General features: G+C 37.7%; 1 protein-coding gene across 3 annotated transcripts in view; it reads left to right on the top strand.

Annotated features, from left to right (window-relative positions):
- Window positions 1-14,253, top strand: part of LOC106876459 (caspase-7) — a 360,978-nt gene that overhangs the window by 171,222 nt on the left and 175,503 nt on the right. Inside the window, exon 3 of one of the 3 annotated variants that reach the window (XM_089355229.1) lies at window positions 13,765-13,795. The exons of the other annotated variants lie outside the window; for them this stretch is intronic. Within the exon in view, the coding sequence (XP_089211355.1) occupies window positions 13,765-13,795 (31 nt within the window). The remainder of the gene's footprint in view (window positions 1-13,764; window positions 13,796-14,253) is intronic. 3 annotated transcript variants of the gene reach the window in all.

Raw genomic sequence — 14,253 nt, 5'->3', positions numbered from 1 at the left:
TTTCGAGTGAGATTGTTGCCAGTGCCCCTGGACTGGCTTGTGTGGGTGGCACATAAAAGACACCATTTCGAGCGTGGCCGTTTTCGTGCGGGTGACACGTAAAAGCACCCACTACACTCTCTGAGTGGTTGGCGTTAGGAAGGGCATCCAGCTGTAGAAACTCTGCCAAATTAGATTGGAGCCTGGTGTTGCCATCCGGTTTCACCAGTCCTCAGTCAAATCGTCCAACCCATGCTAGCATGGAAAGCGGACGTTAAACGATGAGGATGATGATGATGATGATGATGATGTATACATATATATATATATACATACATATATATATATACATACAAATATATGTATACATATATATATGTATACATGCATATATATATGTATATATACATATACTAGTTATTCTTTTTGTACTTTATTGGTCTTTATAATAAGGTTTTTATGATATATTTATTTTCTAGAGGGTATGAATTACATTCTTCATTATTGAATTATTTAACAGTGTTTTTTTCTCTAAATTATATATATATATGTATATATATATATATATATATATATATATATATATATATATATATATATATATATATATATATAAAATTAAAGAGAGGAGAAAACAAATTCTAAGGCCGATGTAGATATTCATTCAATCCATATGAATGAAATTCTCCAAAGTATACAAGGTGCATACATAGATGTAGTCATCTACATGATATATAAAAATTTCTTAGTATTTATAAATACATACATATACACGAAAATTTATAGATATATAAAAATTCATACACCTATAAAAAAAACTACAAACACATAAAAGTTCATAAATATAAATATATAAAAAGTGTAAGTCCATAAATGTACTTGTGAAGTCCAAATGAAGAGGGTGATAAAGCGGATGTAAAATAATTCATAAGGAGTCTGAAACATGTATAAAGCTATCTATAAAGTCTTATGGCTGTTTCGAAAAGATATAGGTCGCTATGGGTGAGCTAACTCCAACCATAGTAATACTTTATATTTCTCTCATCAGAGTTTATAGAATCACAAGGTTAAAATTTTAAAGGAAAAGTGTGTTACATAAAAATCAAATGTTTGGTCTGACCATTATCTTCAGGCATATGATATTAATAAACACCATGTATAATAAGTATATTATGACTCTGGAAACATTGTAAAGTTTTGGAAGAGTCCATAATATGTAGGAAGGCTAATCCTATATTTTAATTATTTTTGAAAAACTTAAACGTTGAAAGATATTTGTGTCTACAGGTAATTATAACATCAGATATTTTATTAAGTAAACTATTTTTGTTGGCTCAGAATATGTGGATCATCTCCTTCATGCATAAATCATAATTCTTCATGTGTGTATTATATGGTGTGGCTTCCCTTATTATAGAACAATTCATACTAAATTCTTTGTTGTTCATTTTTAATCCATTGATGTAGGTTGTTAGTGTAGTTGAGTTTCTTTGTTTCGTGGTTAGTGAACGAGTTTTTATGCACCCTATATCTACTTTTGAAGTCAATGGTACTACCTATGTAAATGTTTCTAGGTTCATCTAGGGTTGAAACTTCAACCTATACGGTATTTCTCCTTAAGCAGAAAGCTTCAAGCAGACAAAATTCCCTCTATACAAGAAAGAATCAACAAGGAGAATCTTTTTATAGAGAAATTCCAAACACTTCTTAACATACAAACCCCTCGGTGACCATATTCCCTTTTCTTGCCTACCCAATGAAATACATATAAATTTACTTCTTGTTTCTCTAAGAACAGACATAAACTTCCTGTTGACAAAAAGTCCAGAAATCCAACTAAAGAGTATAAAACCCACAGAACTGTCTTCCCTTACACACACACTTTCTGTTTTGACACCACACTTCCTGCTTAACACATAAACTTTCAGCTTTTTTTTTTAAACACATCTCTTAATTCCATGCATCCTAATCTTTCCAACAATTATCTACATGGATTACCATTCAACTTTAAAAGCTCAAAGACAATATAATGTATTGGTATATTTATTTTTTTATATATTATTTTCTATTTTTTGTAAAAAAACATTTTCATTCTGCCTCTTCTTGAAAATTTGCCATGCAATGAAATCCTGTTAGAAATCCTTTTTAATCCTCCTTATACACATCTATATTAAAATATGCTTTCAGTTTAGCATTCTGCCTTATTATTTTTTATTTTCCTATTATTTCTCCACGTGCGGTTAACACAACCCCACCATTTACTGACTTATATATATATATATATATATATATATATATACACACAAAGATAATAACATAAATAAGAATACACTTGGAGTTGTAAATACTTTTTTGTTGTGCAATTTAAGTTATGAATTGTTTGATATATATATCCTGCTCAGCAAACCCAATTCCCAATCCATATCTCTCTGTCAGCCAACACTTAGTTTGTCATTCTGCCAAGCTTTTTCTTATTATCCCTATGTGACCCTACTGCTCCCCCTTCTATTCTGTCCTTTTACTTTTATTTATTTACTTATTCTTCTTTCTTCCACTGTTCTACATCATATTATACATGGCATGTATATTTTTGACAAAATACACAACAGAATAGCCACAATTCTTACATTTGGTAACTCATACAATATATGATTTATTACTTACATCCGTTAATACTATACACTTCTGTAAGGTGGTAAGCTAGCAAAATTGTTACCTCATCAGGTTAAATGCTTAGCTGCATCTTGTCCATCTTTATGTTCTCAGTTCAAATTCCATTGAGATTGACTTTGCCTTTCATCTCCTTTTATCAAATAAAATATTGGACATGGAGTTGTTGTCATTGACTTACCCTCTCCTTCAAAATTGCTGGCCTTGTACCAAAATTTTAAACCAATATTATACACTTCAATAAGGTGGTGAGCTGGAAGAACCATTAGCAAGCCAGGCAAAATGCTTAGCAGTATTTTGTTTGTCTTTATGTTCTCAGTTCAAATGCCACTGGGGTTGACTTTGCCTTTCATCCTTTCAGGTTGATGCAAATGAATACCAGTTGAGCCCTGAGGTCAATGTAATCAACTTACCCCCTTCTCAGAAATTGCTAGCCTTGTGCCAAAATTGAAATGAATACTATACACTTCAGCTTGTCACTGTGCTACTATCTTCAATGGTAAGGGCATGCCCCGACATTAATATCCAATCATATTGCTCTAACACTGCTATTTATTCCATTTCTCATTAACGGTAATTTATTGTCATCCATCCCATTTCATTCCAATATACTTCACATATTACTTTATCACTCTGCCTTTTATGCCTTACCAGATATGTGAAGTGTATGTGTGTGTACATTAATATATATACATATATATCAGGGTATCTCTGTGTGTGTGAAAACACATATCTCTTTATTTGATCATTTTTACTGTTGGTTCTATATTTCATAAGAAAGAAGACAGGTCAATTGCTGACTAGAGACAACTGTAGCCACAACACCAAGAAAAAATCAAAAGTGGGCCGAGTGATATATTGCTAATTGTCAGTTGATAGCAGTGAATTGAGAAATCTTAAAATTCTTAGTAGAGTTTGAAAAGCAACTGGTGTAAACAGGTACTACATGATTGTTGTCCGGGACCAAGGTAGATCTTTTTGTTTAGACTTTGAGAATACAGTAGAATCTTGGGAACCTACATTAGAATTGGTAGGCCCAGAGGAATCATCTGAGAACTTTCTATTGCCTACATTGAACATTTCTGTTGAGTTGGCTAAGTAAATGTAGCTCTCAAATTGGATTGATGACAAGGCTTACTCTGCTGTACCTGACAATGAACAAAACAGAATTACTACACAATAGGTTCGTACAGAAAAAACTTGTAGGTTATCAAAGCTAAACTTGAAGTTAAAGGATTTCAAGGTGAAGATGCTATGTTTGTCAGGGCTTTAGAGTTTTCTTAGCTATAATTGCCTCAAGTGGATGGTCCTGCAATTCTCTGGACATTAAAACAGATTTGCTTCTAGGTAAAGAAATAGATAGACCCATTTATCAGTTGTTGCCATCTGAGGCTAAAAATGACAATGGCAAACTATGGAGCTCTCTAAGTATGGTTTGAACTATGTTTCTAGGTCCTTGTATTTTACTATGAAGAGTGAGTTACATAAACTGGGAGCTGAGGTGTCTAAATATTATCAAGATGCTTTATCATCTCCAGATATGTAAATGGGCACACCCTAGGCAGGCTCTCGGAAAAAAAACCTCATCCACATCTTTAGCTCTCCAGAGTTCAAGGTTACCATAGAGACTAAACTAACCATAGTTAATTTAATAGACATAACACTTGCTTTAGGCACAGGTCCATACAAGCCTTACCACAAACTAAAAGAGAAGCTATTGTACATTAACACAGCTTCCTACCATACTGCTAAAGTGTTTAAAAAATTTATAAAAGATGTCACCAAAGAGGATCTCAATCCCATCTTCCAATAAGGATGTCTTCAATGCAGTAACCTGCTCCTATAATGAGGCTTTGATAGCTAATGGGTTGAAAGACTATTATTTGCAAGCCCATCCCCAACACCCTAAGAGAAAATTCTGCCACAGTCATTTGGTTTGCCTCTACCATTCTCACTTAGTGTGAAAACCTGCATATGTAGAATTTTTCTCAGGTGAGGGGATAATCATTTTATGTAGGGCGATACATATATAGGAAAATATTCAATAGACATAACTTAAGGGTCTTGGTCAGTTGTGCACCTAGCATTAAAAATGTTAGTTAAACCACAGGCAGGTGTAGGATGCACATGAAAAGTTTACAGTGAACACCCAGTAGATGGCATATACTGAAATACATCAAGGCAATAGACAGCCCCTTTAAGGCTTGGTTGAATAAGCACCAATCCCCACACCTGATGAAGGCTGGAGGGTATATCAGCCGAAACATTGTGTTGAGAACAAATATCCGTATATATATATAGGCACAGGTGTGGCTGTGTGGTAAGAAGCTTGCTTCCCAACCACATGGTTCCAGGTTCAGCCACACTGCATGGCACCTTAAGCAAGTGTCTTCTACTATAGGCTCAAGCCAACCGAAGCCTTGTGAGTGGATGTAGTAGAGAGAAACTGAAAGAAGCCCATCGTATATATATATATATATATATATATATATATATATATATGTTTGTGTTTGTCCCCCCACTGTCACTTGACAGCCGATATTGGTGTGTTTACGTCTCCATAACTTAGCGGTTAGGAAAAAGAGACTGATGAAATAAGTACTAGGCTTACAAAGAATAAGTCCTGGGGTTGATTTCTTCGACTAGGCCACAGTCAAATGACTGAAACAAATAAAAAGAAATAAAAGAATATATATATACACAGACATAGCTTACATACTATACCTGTGGTTAACACCAATCCAGGAAGATTTACTCTTTGGTCATGAAAAGTTGCAGTTTTCACTTTTTATGTTCCTCTATATTAAGTTGTCCAGGAAGTTCTGAGCTTTTTTTAATATATAAAAAGAGATATAAATAATTGACCTTTCAATAAATTTTATTCAGTGAAATAATTTCCATTATCATTAATGTCTTTTGCCCATTTATCAGGCAATTTAAATATTCCATCAGTATAAAGTTTAACTGGTTTTGAAGAAAAAAAAGTTATCTAGATGCATTTTGATTCTATTTAAATCATTAAATGTTTTTCTTTGCAAATAGTTTTGTAGAGACAAAAGCAAGTGGTAGTCAGATGGCATATCAGGAGAATATGGTGGATGGTATAAGAGATCTCAGCCAAGTTCATGTAACTTTGTTCGGGTAGCCAAAGATCCATGTAGTCAAACATTGTCTTGTTGGAACACTACCCCTTTCCTGTTGGCAATCTTGAGCCACAAACCTTCGATTTTTTTTTTTTTTTTTTTTTTTTTTTTCAAATTAGCCAGCTGACTACAGTATACATCAGAATTAATAAATAATTTCTTTATGATCCCACCAAACACAAAGCATAGCTCTTTTGGCATGGATATTTGTCTTTAGTTGCTATTTTGGAGAATCCTTACACAAACTCTTTTTCGCACTACATTTTCATACACAATCCATTTTCCATCTCTAGTTACAAGTTGTTTCAAAAATGGCATGCTTTCATTCCATTTCAAAAGTATGTCACAAATGGAATACTGGTCCAAGCAATTCTTTTCTCAGAGTTTGTGAGGGACCCATACATTATAGAGAGAAATGTATCTTAGCTTCACTAGATGTTCATGAGCTGTACTTTTAGAAACTTCCAACTCCTCTGCAAGTTCTCTAGTTGTGATATTTCAGTTTGCAATTTTTTGCCTTCAAAACATCTTCATCCAATTTTGAAGGTCTTCCACTGCAATTGTCATCTTCCAAGCTAAACTCTCCAGCTTTAAATTTTGCAAACCACCTTCAAACAGTTGATTCACTTACAGTATCATCACCATAAGCTTCACAAATGTCTTTGAAAGTCTTTGCAGCATGTTCTCCTTTTTTAAAAAAGAAAAGCATTACGTTAATATGAATTTTTTGGTTATCCATTCCAAATGTCAATAAAGGGTAACCACCAAAAAGATAAATCTATTTTTTGTCAGGAACAAAGAAGAAATCCACTACCACTTCAAGCAATGCCCAAGTTTTAACTTTGCTACATTTCAGGTATGTTCAATGAAGCATTAAATGGTTTAGCTTAAAAACGCTCAGAACTTTCCAGACAACCTAATAGTTCCAATGTTGTTGCTATTACTGATCCAATCTAGAGTCTAAATACCTTCAGCATAAAAAAAATGCTATGTACTGCTGGTCAGCGTGGCTGAGGAATCACCAACATTGCTTCTGGCAATATTCAGAACAATACAAAAATTCATGCATACACACATAGCTGTATGCATATATATATATATATATATATATATATATATATATTATCATCATCATCATCATCATCGTTTAATGTCTGCCTTCCATGCTGGAATGGATGGGACTCATCATAATCATTTAACTTCTGCTTTCATGTCATCATCATCATCGTTTAACGTCTGCTTTCCATGTTGGCATGGAAAGGACTGGCGAGCCAGATGGCTCCACCAGGCTCCAATCTGATCTGGCAGAGTTTCTACAGCTGGATGCCCTTCCTAACGCCAACCACTCCCAGAGTGTAGTGGGTGCTTTTACGTGCCACTGGCACGAGGGCCAGTCAGGCAGTACTGGCAATGGCCACGCTCAAATGGTGTTTTTTACAGCCACTTGCACAGGAGCCAGTCCAGCAGCCCTGGCAACGACTTCACTTGAATGTTGTTTTTTACGTGCCACCTGCACAAATGTCAGTAAGGCAACGCTGGTAACGATCATGCTCGAATGGTGCTTTTTATGTGCCACTGGTACGGAAGCCAGTCAGCAGCCCTGGCAACGATCATGCTCAGATGGTGCTCTTAGCACTCCACTTGTATGGATGCCACTCATGTGGTACTATGATCAGCCACATTAGTTAATTTGATTTCGATTTCACTTACCTCAACAGGTCTTCGCAAGCAGAGTTTAGTGTCCAATGAAAGAAAGGTACGCATAAGTGGGTCTTCTCAAGCACAGCCTATTTCCAAAGGTCTTGGTCACTAGTCATTGCCTTAGTGAGGCCTAATGTTCGAAGGTCTTGCTTCACCACCTCATCCCAGGTCTTCTTGAGTCTACCTCTTCTACAGGTTCCCTCAACTGCTAGGGTGTGACACTTTTTCACACAGCTATCCTCATCCATTCTCACCACATGACCATACCAGCACAGTCGTCTCTCTTGCACACCACAACTGATGCTTCTTAGTTCCAACTTTTCTCTCAAGGCACTTACACTCTATTGCGTATGCACACTGACATTACACATCCAGCGGAGCATACTGGCTTCATTCCTTGTTAGCTTACACATGTCCTCAGCAGTCACGGCCTATGTTTTACTGCCATGTAGCATGGCTGTTCGTACACATGCGTCATACAGTCTACCTTTTACTCTAAGTGAGAGGCCCTTTGTCACCAGCAGAGGTAGGAGCTCCCTGAACTTTGCCCAGGCTATTCTTATTCTAACAGTTACACTTTCAGAGCAGCCATCCCTACTACTGACTTGGTCACCTAGGTAATGGAAGCTATCAACTACATCTAGTTTTTCACCCTGGAATGTAGCTGAAGTTATTCTCTGCACGTTTTCAGTGTTTATTGCTCCTAAGTGTCTGCCACATACAAAAACTATCTTCCCAGTTAGCCTTCCTTTGATATTGCTGCTCTTATGTGTCCATAGCTTACACTGGGTAAGCTATAAGTATCTTATAGAGTTTCTACCTACAGATTGAGGTAGAAACCCTGATCTGTAGATAGAAACCTCAATCTTTTTTACAGATCGAGCAGGGCCATCTACCTGAAGGGATTTGTGGTTTGTCTACCTTCCTACTTACTAAGACTTTGATTTTAGCTAGGTTGACTCTAAGGCCCTTCGATTCTTATCCTTGCTTCCACACCTAGAACTTCTCTAGCTCTGATAGTGACTCAGCAATTCAAGCAAGGTCATCAGCATAGAGGAGCTCCCAGAGGCATCCTGTCTTGAATTCCTCTGTTATTGCCTGGAGGACTATGATAAATAGGAGGGGGCTGAGGACTGAACCTTGGTGGACCCCTACCTCTACCCGGAATTCTTCACTGTACTCTTTGCCAACCCCCACCTTACTGACAGCGTCACTGTACATGGCTTGCACGGCTCTCACTAACCATTCATCTATCCCTAGTTTCCTCATTGACCACCAGATAAGGGATTGGGGGACCCTATCAAAGGCCTTCTCCATGTCAACGAAAGTCAGGTACAGGAGTATATCTTTGGTTAGGTATTTCTCCTGTAGCTGTCTTATCAGAAATATAGCATCAGTGGTGCTTTTCTATGGCACAAACCCAAACTGCATCTCATCTAAACTGACTCTCCCCTAATTAGTTGGACTATAATCCTCTCCGTGATTTTCATTACCTGATCCAACAACTTGATACCTCTGTAATTATTTGTATCTAAAGCGTCACCTTTACCTTTGTAGCAGTTGACTATGGTGCTGCTATACCAGTCATTGGGTATGACTCCTTTGTGTATCACCTGGTTCGTAATACAGGTGACTAGACTATAGCCGACACTGCCAGATATTTTGAGCATCACGGCAGTGATTCCTGATTGGCTGGGGGCTTTTCCTGTCTTCATACCCTTAATTGCTTTATCTACCAAGGCACTGTTAATTCGGATAGCTGGTCCCTTTGTTGGGTCGGCATTCAGCAGGCTCTCTTTCTCCCATTCATTCTCTTTATTTTAGCAGCCTTTCATAGTGGCGTCTCCAAACCCCTCTCTTTGCAGCCTCATTTAATGCAAGTGAACTATCATCCATGCGGACACATTTCTCTCCTACAACATCACGATTCTCTCTCACACACTGTCTTGCAACACGAAATACCAAAAGTCTTTGGTCCTCACAGTGCAGAATATTGGGAAATTTTTTCTTATCTGCTTCCCTCTGGCTAAATAAACCTATCTCCTCGCTTCCCTTCTGGCAGTCTGCTACCATTCCATTCTACCACCGTTCTTCCAGTCCATCCAAGACTGTTTCTTTTCCCTAATGGCCCTGTCAACAACATTGTTCCACCACCACATTATCTTGGATTGAGAGGGGGACTTTGCACCATCCACAGATCTGGTCCACAGCCCTCAGAAGGTTGTCCCGTAGAAACCTCCAGTTGTCTTCCATATCATGTGATGCTATATCCCCCTCTATTTCATCAAAAGCTTTGAGTAATACATCTCTGAATCTCTGCCCATTTGCAGGATCTTTAAGCTTCCAAACCCTTCTCCATGCTGCTTGTCTTCTGGGCATCTATTTAGCCCTGATCCTGAAGTCGCTAACTACTAGTCTATGTTGTGAGGTACATTCTTTGCCTGGGAAGGTTTTGGCATTTATAAGTAGACATCTTTCCCTTTTCCTGGTAAGGATGTAGTCAATTTGAATAGTGTGACTACCAGATCGGTAGGTGACTAGGTGGCTGGTAGGTTTCCTGAAGTTGGTATTGTAAACCAGAAGGTTATTTGCATCGCAGAACTCCAGCAGCCTAGTTCCCTCCTCATTGCGGGAACCAAAACCATAGCCTCCATGTATGCCTTGGAAGCTTCCTGCATGTTGTCCAACATGTCTATTGAAATCACCAGCCACAAAGAGAAGGTCCCTGTCATTCATCAACGAAGTAGTCAGCAAGAGGGTATCATAAAATCAGTCTTTCTGTCCATCAGGTAGCCCCGGCTGAATGGCATAGGCTGAGATAATGGTTGCTAACCCACAATGTAGCACTAATCTAATCTTTCACAGACTCTGACTATCATGATTATATATATGTGAATGTTGAACAATGAAAATGAGTGCCCAACACTGCATTGGTGGATATAATTTCTTTATATGTGAATTGAGGCTACCATTGGTTTCATGATAAGAAAAGTAGGAAAGTATCCCAGTGTCTTAAAAATTTTTCAAGCCGATCACATGAAGAAAGGTGTTCACCTCCAATTTGGAAAACAGTCTCGTGTAGTTCATTGGGGTTTCTTTAGGTTAAAATATGTTTGTGACATATTTCAACTTCTAAAAGCAAATTCACTGCAGTTACCATGGTGAAAAGATCCTCTCTTATAGTAAAATGTACAACACTGGGAAGATATGACCATATCTGTCCAGTGTTGCCGTCTATTGGATTCTCAGACACATGGTTTTTAGCTCTTTAGCCGTAATCAATGGGAAATACCTAAGCTGATTTAGAGTTGTAGCTTTAACTAAAATACAGTCAACAACACTGAAAAAGTTGCTTTATTGGACCGCCAGGTTGGGAGAAATTCAGCAGTATCATCACCAAGCAGTGTTTAGGCATAAACAAACTTTAGGTTAGTTGAAATGTGTTTGACATATTCCAACTTCTAAATGCAAATTCATTGCAGTTACCATGGAGAATTCATAACAGCCAAAGAGCTAGAAAAGCTGCATCTTGGAATCCAACACAGGACAACACTGAGCAAATATGGTGTTTTTACACTTTTCACCATAAGACAGAATCTTTTTCTCGACGGTAACTGCAGTGAATTTGCTTTTAGAAGTTGAAATATGTGACAGACATATTTTAACTAACCTAAAGTTTGCTTATGCTTAAACACTGCTTGGCACTGTGGCGATAACTATTAATATCCAGTACCGCTGTCGTAGTATCCTTTAGATAGACTTACAAATATTAATATTTATATTTATATATATCATCATCATCATCATCGTTTAACGTCCACCTTCCATGCTAGTGTGGGTTGGACGATTTGACTGAGGACTGGTGAACCAGATGGCTACACCAGGCTCCAATCTGATTTGGCAGAGTTTCTACAGCTGGATGCCCTTCCTAACGCCAACCACTCAAAGAGTGTAGTGGGTGCTTTTATGCGCCACCGGCACGAAAGCCAGTTAGGCAGTACTGGCAACGGCCATGCTCAAAATGGTGTATTTTACGTGCCACCTGCACAGGAGCCAGTCCAGCGGCACTGGTAACGATCTCACTCGAATATCTTTACACATGCCAACGGCACAGCGGCACTTGCAATGATCTCGCTCGAATGTCTTTACACGTGCCACCGGCACAAGTGCGAGGATGGCGACCCTGGGCACAGGTGCCATCACGATTTCGCTTTCGCTTGCCCCAACAGGTCTTCGCAAGTCGAGTTTTGTGTCCAAAGAAGGAGACGGCATTGGTATGAATGCCAGTCGAATTTAGTTCGATTTCGATTTCACTTGCCTCAACAGGTCTTCACAAGCAGAGTTTAGTGTCCAATGAAGGAAGGTACGCATAAGTGGGATGGCTAGACCCCCTGGCAGAGGTGTTGGATTTAGGTCTCACTTGGCTTGCTGGGTCTTCTCACGCACAGCATATTTCCAAAGGTCTCGGTCAGAAGTCATCGCCTTGGTGAGGCCCAATGTTCAAAGGTCTTGCCTCACCACCTCATCCCAGGTCTTCCTGGGCCTACCTCTTCCACAGGTTCCCTCAACTGCTAGGGTGTGGCACTTTTTCACACAGCTATCCTCATCCATTCTCGCCACATGTCCATACCAGCGCAATCGTCTCTCTTGCACACCACAACTGATGCTTCTTAGGTTCAACTTTTTTCTCAAGGTACTTACACTCTGTCTAGTATGCACACTGACATTACACATCCATCGGAGCATACTGGCTTCATTCCTTGCGAACCTATGCATGTCCTCAGCAGTCACGACCCATGTTTCACTGCCATGAAGCATGGCTGTTCGTACACATGCGTCATACAATGTCTTTTACTCTGAATGAAAGGCCCCTTGTCACCAGCAGAGGTAAGAGCTCTCTGAACTTTGCCCAGGCTATTCTTATTTTAGCAGCTACATTTTCAGCGCACCCTCCGCCGTTACTAACTTGGTCACCCAGATAGCAGAAGCTATCAACTACGTCTAATTTTTCTCCCTGGAATGTGACAGAAGTTGTTTTCTGCACATTTTCAGTGTTTATAGCTCCTGAACATCTGCCACATACAAAAACTAACTTCCTAGTTAACCTGCCTTAGATATATCTGTACCTCGTATGTGTCCATAGCTTGTACTAGGTACATCTTATAGAGTTTCTTCCTATGCCTTTTCTACGGATTGAGGAGGGCCATCTACCTGAAGGGGTTTGTGTTTTGTCTACCTTCCTACTTATATATATATATATATATATATATATATATATATATATATATATATATACACACACACACACACACACACACACACACACATAGTGCAGAAGTTATGCAAAATACAACACAAAGATGAAGTACAAAATAAACACAGTTGGTATTGGTTTGAGGTTCAGCTAATTGGGAAAGAAGCAAAAAAAAAGTCTTTAACATTGTGGGTATACCATCTTCTGAAAAACAAAACTGATATAGAAAAAATAGAATGCAGAAAGAAAACTGGAGAAATTGAAATGCTCATGTGTCCAACCATCACAGCATGGTGAATGACTGGAAACAGTAGAGAGGTTGTTTTAGGCATGAGTGGTAAGTGGGACAGCTCTGAAACTGATGTGTGTGTGTGTGTGTGTGTGTGTAAGGTTGTTGTGTACTTGTATACTGGATACACATGTTTCTGTGAAGCAGAGGTGACATAAGTGTGTGTTTGGGTGGGGAAATATATATATATATATACACATGATGGACTTCTTCCAGTTTCCATCTACCAAATCCACTGAAGGCTTTGGTCAACCTAGGGCAACAGTTGCCCAAGTTGCCATGCAGTTGAGCTGAACCTGAAACTATGTGGTTTATATATCAGGTGTATGTTTTTAAATCTTGAGATATTATTTATAGAATGCCTCTATATATTAATATGCAATAAAATTTATTTTAGAGGAAAGGAATTTGATTAAATCTTCAGGTATTTTTTAAATTATAGCATGATATATATTTTGACCGATTTTATCAACATCATCTTTGTATCTGCTTGATGCACCAACATGCACCTTGTTTCACCACTGTTCATCCTGTCTCTCACTGACTTCACTTGGCTCCATTCTGAAGCACCAAACACTATATTACTGTACACCGTCTCTGGTTTATGAGATTCCTCTTCCACCATAATTTTGAATTATTCACAATTATTCTGTCTTTAGAAATTTTTGTTCATTCTAATTTCCATTAATTACTGTAGCCTCAAAATCATAATCTTTGTTACATTCCAGGTATCTATAATAGCTATTTCCTGACAGACAGGTAACAATCATAATCATTTTCTGTTTATTTAATTATTTATTTTATATATCTAATTTATATTTGCTTGCATATTTCATAGAGTGTTAATTGAATTTTTTTTTTAGTAGTATTAAACTAATTCAACAAAATTGGTAATATGTTTTTCCTGGGGATATAAATAAGAACTTTGAAAATCCACACAAGTATCCTTGTGTTAACTATAACAGAATTCCCTATTTATTGAAAGCAATAGCTCCCTTTTATAAATGTATTAGTGGCCCAGTGAACTGTAATGTTTTTACCTTTAGTTTAGCAGGAGTATTATATATACATTCAGAAATTAAATCATTTGATAACCATCGGATATTAAACGTCTGCAAAGGAGATGAATAGTCTATAAAACAATAATAATTTTACTAAAAATTAATATGATACATCAATTAGAAATTTAATAATTTTCATATTCTTAAATGTAAGTT

This window comes from Octopus bimaculoides, chromosome 7, assembly GCF_046866305.1.
Source record: "Octopus bimaculoides isolate indiv1 chromosome 7, ASM4686630v1, whole genome shotgun sequence".
Taxonomy (NCBI): Eukaryota; Metazoa; Mollusca; class Cephalopoda; order Octopoda; family Octopodidae; genus Octopus; species Octopus bimaculoides.
This window is presented reverse-complemented; position numbering and strand designations above follow the sequence as displayed.